The sequence below is a fragment of the Piliocolobus tephrosceles genome, chromosome 1 (assembly GCF_002776525.5).
Source record: "Piliocolobus tephrosceles isolate RC106 chromosome 1, ASM277652v3, whole genome shotgun sequence".
Taxonomy (NCBI): domain Eukaryota; kingdom Metazoa; phylum Chordata; class Mammalia; order Primates; family Cercopithecidae; genus Piliocolobus; species Piliocolobus tephrosceles.
The window spans coordinates 97,320,960-97,329,038 of NC_045434.1; the positions used below are offsets into that span (position 1 = coordinate 97,320,960).

Below are 8,079 nucleotides of genomic sequence, written 5' to 3' on the forward strand. Positions count from 1 at the left end.
AGTAGACAAAATGGAAAGAAAAATCCCTCTCTTCATAAGACATTTCTAGTAGTTCCAACTCAAGCTTATCTTCTCCCCACTGACTTCTTTTGCACTTGTTTTTACTGCACAATTGGCTTTTTAATATGTATTATCTGATTGTCTTTGATGAGCAATTTAATACTTTATTATATGTCCTAAGAATAATTACATCAGAGTCTAAATCCCCCCCCAAGGATGTTGTAAATTCCTTGAAGTCAGGGAAATTTCTTAAGCTTATTACTCAGCCCACTATCAATGTCAATAGATTGTTCTCCAGGAACATGGCCCCTCCAACACTCTCATATACACATGCCATCACACACATGCATACCACAGAAGCAGTGCTCTATAAAGAACAAGCTTTATTTATCCCATTTCACAAAAATACTAATTAGACATAGCCAAGATCATACTGACACAGCCATTCTTTATTTAAAAGCATAGTCAAGTAAAAAATACACTTCAAAGAGATACTATCCAATACTCAACACGGTCCTCAAACTTGTGCATTTAAAAAGAATTACAAATGCACATTGCCACGTGGTCTGACAGACTCACATTCACTCCTACAAATGTACCTTCCCAGTCTTGCCAATGCATTCTACTTATTAATTTCCCATTCATTTGTTTATTTAACATTCTGAGCCCTGTGGCTCAGGCTCCATATTAGATGTGTGGAATTCAAAGATGGAACAATGCATTCTTGCCTCCTGTGCAAATATCCTCAATCCAGTGAAATTACTCTACTGGGAAGACATATTTATACAAGGTGAGATGGGAGTACAAAAAAAACAAAAACAAACAAACAAACAAAAAAAGCCTAAATCTTCCTGAGGGTCAGGTAACTCTGTACAGAGGAGAAAATAAAAGACGGTCAGTATCGTGTATGTGGGCAGACAAGGAGGTGGTTAGTTGCAGAAGTCCCGTTAATTGCAGAAGTCCGAGCCAGGAAACCATCAGAGAGGGTTTTTCCTTACAGTTTGAGGCCCCCTGGGCCCAAGACAAAACATCAAATGGCACCCGTGACAATGGGACACAGCTTAAGGCAGGGACCCTGGGCCCTTTCCATCTGGGTCTGCTGGAAGGGAAGAGCAGAGCTTCCTAAAAAGGGAGTTGGCCAACTGGCCTGTCCACAGGGAGGCCCCCATGGTTTGATGGGTGCACTGCTAGCCCTGCAGAAACCCACAAGAGGGAGAGAATCACTATTAGGGGACTCAGGGAAGAGGAAGATCTAGGTCTCCCAAAAAAATTTTCTCCTTCTGGAGAATATGTGCTTCGAGCTGGGTATCAAGGAGGCAAAGGCGGGGCACATAGGAGGGCAGGGAGTGAAGTGGAAAGCTCCCTGATGAGTAGGGGAAGCAAAGAAAGGAGAACAAGGCAAAGGGACCAAGAAGAGGTTAACTTACAAGAACAAGTGCGACCAGTAATCCTGAAGAGCAGTTGGATAGGGAAGAGAAGTCGGAGGTCAGGGGGTGGGGGGAAGAGGTAACTGGTGGCTGAGAGGCCATGGCTAGGAAACAGAGAAAGGAATAAACTGGGGAGGGCCGGTAAGATTGATAGGAATTTATGTAGGAAATGAGAGTGCAAACAGGAAGGGCTTAATTAGAGCTGTGATTGTCTGGAAGGAATAAAAGGGGAGATTTGGCAGCTCCTGGAACCTGGGGAAAGTAGTTGTCTGGGTAAATGGTAAGTGTATTTCCCACAGGGTCAGAGCAGGCTTTGATCTTTAGGATAAGACAAATTCCTTTCCATCTTGCTGAAGCCAAAGGCTTAAATGGTCAAACGTGTGTCATAGGTAGGTGCAAAGGGAAGGAAATATAATACACCCTCATGGCCAAGTGCCCTGGGCTTGGATCACTGTGTCCTTGGCCAAGTTAACCAACTTCTTTAAGCTTCCAATGATTCATGTACAAAAAAGATACAAAAATGCCTTTCACATGTGGTTCTTCCAGAAAGCGCTTGGCACAGGGCCTGGTACATAAACAAATTCAGTAAGGGTTAACTATTTTCATAATTACAGTTAGTCTGCATCACTAGAAGCACATTACTCAAATGGGGATATGGACTGGTCAGATGATAGCGGAAACGGTGTTCAGATCTAGGGGTCCCCACCTTGTAAGAATAACACTAATCACCTCTAGCCTGCCCAGGGGACAGTGACCCAGAGAACTAGGAAACCTTGAAAAAATGAAGAAATATGAAATACTAATAAAAATTAAGAAAACCCACAAGCGTTTAACCCAGATAATATTTGGGGACATGAGGGGGTTATGTGAAGAGAAAACAATGTTCCATTTAACTTTAGGAAATGGCGGTGTTATTAAAGATTTTGGAGGCATTAGTCATCATCCTTTGGTCAAGTTTATTAATCTCTCCATTGCTTCTGTTTTTTCATCCATAAAATGGGATTCATTAGATCACCTACCTTATAAGATTACTGTGGCAATTAAATGAGTATGTGTTAAGTGCTTAGAAGACTATCTGGCACATAATAAATGCTCAGTAAGTCCTGAGGAGCAACTGGATTGACAGGAGAAGTGGGGGTTGACTGTTGGTGCTGGTTATTATTATTACTATAATTATTACCCTAGGTAAGTTTTTAATAGTTCCAGCAATGAAACAATGAGAATAGCCCCCTGTGCAGCAGTAATTCCCTCTCACTGGAACAGTTCAAAAAGTCGCTGGTAACTACCAGTCAGTCATTAGAGAGCAGACTCCTCGTCCTGGGAGAAAGCCGATTTGTCATCTCTTAAACCCCAGGGCATCCAGCGTGAAGGAGGTGGAACTAGGCCGGCCCGCGGGGAGCCAGGGGCAGGCGCTAGTGACGCAATGACTGCAACACGCCGCCAGGGCGCAGCAGAGCCCGACCCCGGGTTGCCCCATCCGCAGCAAACAATTCCTAACTCGCTCCAGGTCTTCCTTCTTAGCTGAATGGGTTGAACCACGCGGAAGTAACCCCGCCCATTATGAAGATCCAGCCAATCACCGCGTGACCTGCTCGGGCGGGGCGGTATCGTGGCGCTTCCCTCGGTAGCTCAGAGCCTGGGTTCCTCGTTCCAGCCCCGCCCCAGGCTCTGGGCCAATCCCCGCGGCAGGGCAGAGCGTCCCCGAGGGCGGCGCCCCGCAAACCACGTGGCCTGGGAGGCGCCGAGGCCAGGTAGGTGGTGGGTTAACCAGCTCGGAGCGGGCGAGGAGACGGGTGGGAGGAGCGGGGCTGGCCAGCCTCGTCCCCCATGACCCGCTGTCCTGTGCCCTCTCCCAGCGATGGGCGTGCAGCCCCCCAACTTCTCCTGGGTGCTCCCGGGCCGGCTGGCGGGGCTGGCGCTGCCGCGGCTCCCCGCCCACTACCAGTTCCTGTTGGACCTGGGCGTGCGGCACCTGGTGTCCCTGACGGAGCGCGGGCCCCCTCACAGCGACAGCTGCCCCGGCCTCACCCTGCACCGTCTGCGCATCCCCGACTTCTGCCCGCCGGCCCCGGACCAGATCGACCGCTTCGTGCAGATCGTGGACGAGGCTAACGCACGGGGAGAGGTCAGCGGGCGGGGTCAGCGCAGGGAGGGAGGGGCCTAGAAGGTCATCCGGAGACGCGGGCGGAGCTGGGGAGACCCGGCCTGGAATAATTTTACTGGGCTCGGGGAGGTACTGGGGGCAGACAGTAGGGCCGGGAGAGTGGGAAGCCAGTGCGGGGGAGGGGGGCGCTAAACGGAAGGAACTAAAGAGAGGGTGAAGCAGTGCGAACTGGGCTTGAGGAGAGGCAGTGACAACCAGCTAATACTGTGAGTTGAGAAAGAGAAGGGTGTGGACAGACACCTGAGAGAGGTGGGGGTTGAAGTCAGGTGGAGCATGTTTACCGTTTTTTAGAGTAAAGCTGCCCAAATATAACGGAACGTAAGTGGCTCCATGTAATGTTAATTTTTCTAGCAACCGCATTCTTAAAAAGCAAGGAAGCAGATAAAATTAATTTTGGGGATCTTAATGAGATATTTTCATTCTTTTTTCCACTACCTCTTCATACCCTGTTGCGTTTTTCACACTACATCTCAATTTGGACTAGCCACATTTCAAGTACACAGTAGCCACAGTAGGCGTGGCGAGTGGTTTCTGTATTGAACACCACAGGTGGAGGGCTGTGCAGAGGCGGGCAGCTCTTGAACCAGCCACTGCAGAGGCTTCCTAGCCACCCAGTGCAGGGACAGCCCTCCCTGACTTTGCTGCAGAGGACCTGGCACAGAAGAAGGAGCTGGCACAGAAGAAGGAGCTGGCACAGAAGAAGGAGCTGTGGGGAAAACCAAGTGAGGGGCAGGAGACAGTTGGGGCTGGAGGAGTTGGGCGCCACCCATCGAGCTCCCTCTTCGTAGGCTGTGGGAGTGCACTGTGCCCTGGGCTTTGGCCGCACTGGCACCATGCTGGCCTGTTACCTGGTAAAGGAGCGGGGCTTGGCTGCAGGAGATGCCATTGCTGAAATCCGACGACTACGACCCGGCTCCATCGAGACCTATGAGCAGGAGAAAGCAGTCTTCCAGTTCTACCAGCGAACGAAATAAGGGGCCTCAGTACCCTTCTCCGGGACCCTCACTCCCTTGCCCCATGTTGTCGATGGGGTCAGAGATGAAGGGAAGTGGACTAAAGTATTAAACCCTCTAGCTCCCATTGGCTCAAGACACTGAAGTAGCCCAGCCCTGCAGGCAGGTCTTGATTGAAGGGGAGTTTTGTACTTTTTTGTTGAATAAATGAGTTGTACAAACCAGGGCACGTTGCATGGTACTTTATAAAGCATTCCCACACATCAAGTTACTTCAGCCTCACTGTAGCCCTGTGATACAGGAAAGGCAGATGGGCCATCTCTGTTCTTTGGATGAGGTGGCCAAAGCTCAGAGAGGCCCATCATCACGCTTCTAGAAAGCAGAAGGATGGGCCAAAACAGCAACACACGTCTTCAGTCCCTTGAAGATGCTGAAATACTATGTATCTGTTCCCTGACAATATTCGATGTGTTTTCTGGGGGAGCTAGTCAATGAAAAGGATTCAGGTCCGGAGTAGCCTGGCCTCCTGGCATTCCCAGGTCTCTGATGCTCACAGGCCAGGAGGCCCCTCCGTGTAGGTCCACCTGCTGCACACGTGTCACCGTTGTTTCTCTGGGGGTAGAGACAGCCTGGATGTCACACTCACAGATAACCACCATCTCCACCTCCTCAGGGCTGGGCGTCTCTTACCAATCTCAGGTGCTGCTCAGCTCATCTGGGCTCTCTGGCCCATTCTGCTACCCCACAATCTCAGGCCAAAGGACTCAAGAACAGAGCCAATCTAGGCAGTTACACAGAGCAGATATTTAACAATTAAATGAAGAGTTCTAGGGCTCTAAATCTTGCCCATGTTTCTCAGATGTTATCTCCAGTTATCCCCTATTGGACCCCATTCTGCCCTCCTGTTGGGCCCTATTTTGCCAGCACCACTACACTTTTGACTTATGAGAGATGGGAAGAATGGAATATATCCACCCCATAGACTCTTTGCTGTAGGTCTGCCTGAATCCCTGTGCTCTTTTCTGCAATAGCAGGCTGAATAAGATAGAAATACACCGTAAAATGTGTGAATTCCTGTATGTACCTGTATGAGTCCTGTTAGATCTGGAGGCCACACAGTGGAAAGAGACATGATTCCTGCTCTCAGGAGCTCAGGCTGCTGGAGAAGGTGGGCACAGATAAGAGTCCACCATAGACAATGAATGCTATTGTAGACATGCATTCCAGTTCCAGTGGAGACACACAAGAGGGGGGAGTCAAGGGCTCCCCTGTAGATCTCATCTTTTGTGTCATAGACCAGAGACAGGCCTAGCCACCTGGTCCTTTCTGCTGCTTTCCACCTGCCACTACTAACCACCCAGTTCATCCCTGTCCAACTCAACCTTAAACAAGGGATATCAGCTGAAGTCTTGCCAATCTAAGGCCATAAGATGCCCTTTCCCCAGTTTTCCATTATTTGTCAAATCTGAGTGATAGTTCCTTCAAGCTTAGTCCTCACCTAGCCTACTCAGGTGAGGATGTCTCCCAAAGAGAAGAAACACACACATTCCAGGCATTCCAGCTGCAACAGAGGAAGGAGAACGCAAATAGAGGATGCACTGAAACCCTTACCCTCCTGTCACCAAAAGTTCTGTCTACCTTGCTCTGCCCCATCCACGCCTCCCCCAACAGTATGGCCCCATTCTGTTTGGAACATCTTCCAAAGGAGTGTGTGTGTGTTTTCATGTGAAGGGAGTAGGGCATGAAGGGTGTGAATGGGCCACTTCCTGAACCCCTCCCCTCCAGTCAGGGATTACCAGGACGGAGAGAGAGAGGGGTATGAGGCACAAAGCTTCCCTGAGTTCCTGGCTCCGCTCTGATCCTCACCTGTTAGGCCAATCCTTGCCCTTTCTGCCTCTTTGTTCCTGTGTCACTCCATCCTCCCCACATCTCTGCATTGTGGAAGAGGAATATACCCTTCCCTTCCTCCCAAGGCTCCTTCAAAGGAAACAAAATTGTTCTAACCCCATTAAAGCCCTGTGTACTGCCTCCATCCCCATAATTTAAGCAAGTCTCCTCTGCCTCAAGAGTTCCTTAGGGAAATACACATATAATTAAGTGCTTATGGAAACTGCTTTTTAAATAAGTAAGAGTTGGCTTGAAATGAAAACCTCTGCCCTTATCCTTCCATCTACATGGGAGGTTAGCCTGAGGCTTCCTTTAGGCTCATTTCCACTCCCAATTGTTTTTGTCTTCTCACCAAGGCCTCTTATGTCTATGGCTACCAATAAGGGGTAATAGACTAGCTATGTCCCCATTCTACACCAAGATAGATGAGATAGATGATCCGTGCCACCATCTAAAAAGAACATTCGCCTCAAACCAGGATTTCTCAACTACTGATGTTTGAAAGAGGGTGATTCTTTGTTGTCGGGGCTGTCTGTGCGTTGTTGGATCTTTAGCAGCTTGCCCAGCCTCTATTTACTAGATGCCAGTAGGATGCCCTTCCTCCCCCCAGATGTGACAACCAAAAATGTCTCTAGACATTGCCAGATGTCCCCTGGGGGAGCAAAATCGACCTCAATTGAGAACTACTGCATCAGACCAACACGCACTGGATGCGGTCATTGGCTTTCATTTCCTCTGGGAGTGGACGTGGGAACATACTTGGTAATGTCTCCTGTGGATGCACACATTTTAATAGGGCAGAAATTACCAACTCAAACCTCCTACCTTTTCAAGCAATGTCTTGTAGCCATCCCTGGTCCCTCAGCCTTTTTCCTGGCTAGTTTCCCAAGACGGTGATAGACACCACTAACTTCCCATATTCAGGAGACTTTGATTCTCAATGAGCTGCTGATGGGCACAGCTGCAGTAACATCTACTCCCACCCTCATGGTTTTTTACGTTTAATGTTTATTCTCTGGTACATGATCAGAGTTCTCTGCTGAACAGAGGCTTCTCTTATCTGGAAAACATCCCTTCATATCATATCTGCAGTAGTCACCTCTTGGGTTCCTCTTTCAGAAAATTGTCCAGATGCAGAAACAACTGGAAGCAGGTCAGAAGGAGCACCAGCCACACTCTTCTTTGAGAAGATTCCTCCTCATCCTTCCCTGACTGGTGCCCTTTTGCTCTCTGGGTTCTGGATTCCACGAGTGCCTCACAAGTCATGTATCCCAACATAGGCGTCCTGCTGCAGAGAGGACTGGAGTGGGGAAATAGGCCACACACTGCATACACTGAGGCTGGCACACACCTCCCTTGGAGCTATACTTGGTCATCACCCTTACATCCTGACCATTCATAACACGTGGGGCTCCTGTCCACAGGAGGCTCATCACCACTCTTCCTCTGGCTGACAAGGTCCCAACTGCCCCCTATTATCCCCAAGATCCAGTCTTCCCGGGGCAATGGTGAGCACATTACCTGGGGCAGAGATTTGATCCAAACCATAAACCATTTCCCAGAATGAACTGCACCTGTGTGCCAAGCTTCAAATCAAATGTTCTGCTGTCGGTATCCTGCCATTCTTTCTGAGAATCTGGTCTCACAG

At 49.1% G+C, this 8,079-nt stretch overlaps 1 protein-coding gene across 1 annotated transcript; it reads left to right on the plus strand.

Moving 5' to 3' along the window:
- Positions 1-3,073: 3,073 nt before the first annotated feature.
- On the plus strand, positions 3,074-4,770 carry DUSP23 (dual specificity phosphatase 23). The gene is made up of 3 exons (XM_023214188.1): positions 3,074-3,178; positions 3,284-3,552; positions 4,380-4,770. The coding sequence occupies exons 2-3, from the start codon at positions 3,286-3,288 to the stop codon at positions 4,563-4,565; spliced, it is 453 nt and encodes a 150-aa protein (XP_023069956.1). The 5' UTR covers positions 3,074-3,178; positions 3,284-3,285; the 3' UTR covers positions 4,566-4,770.
- The last annotated feature ends 3,309 nt before the right edge of the window (positions 4,771-8,079 follow it).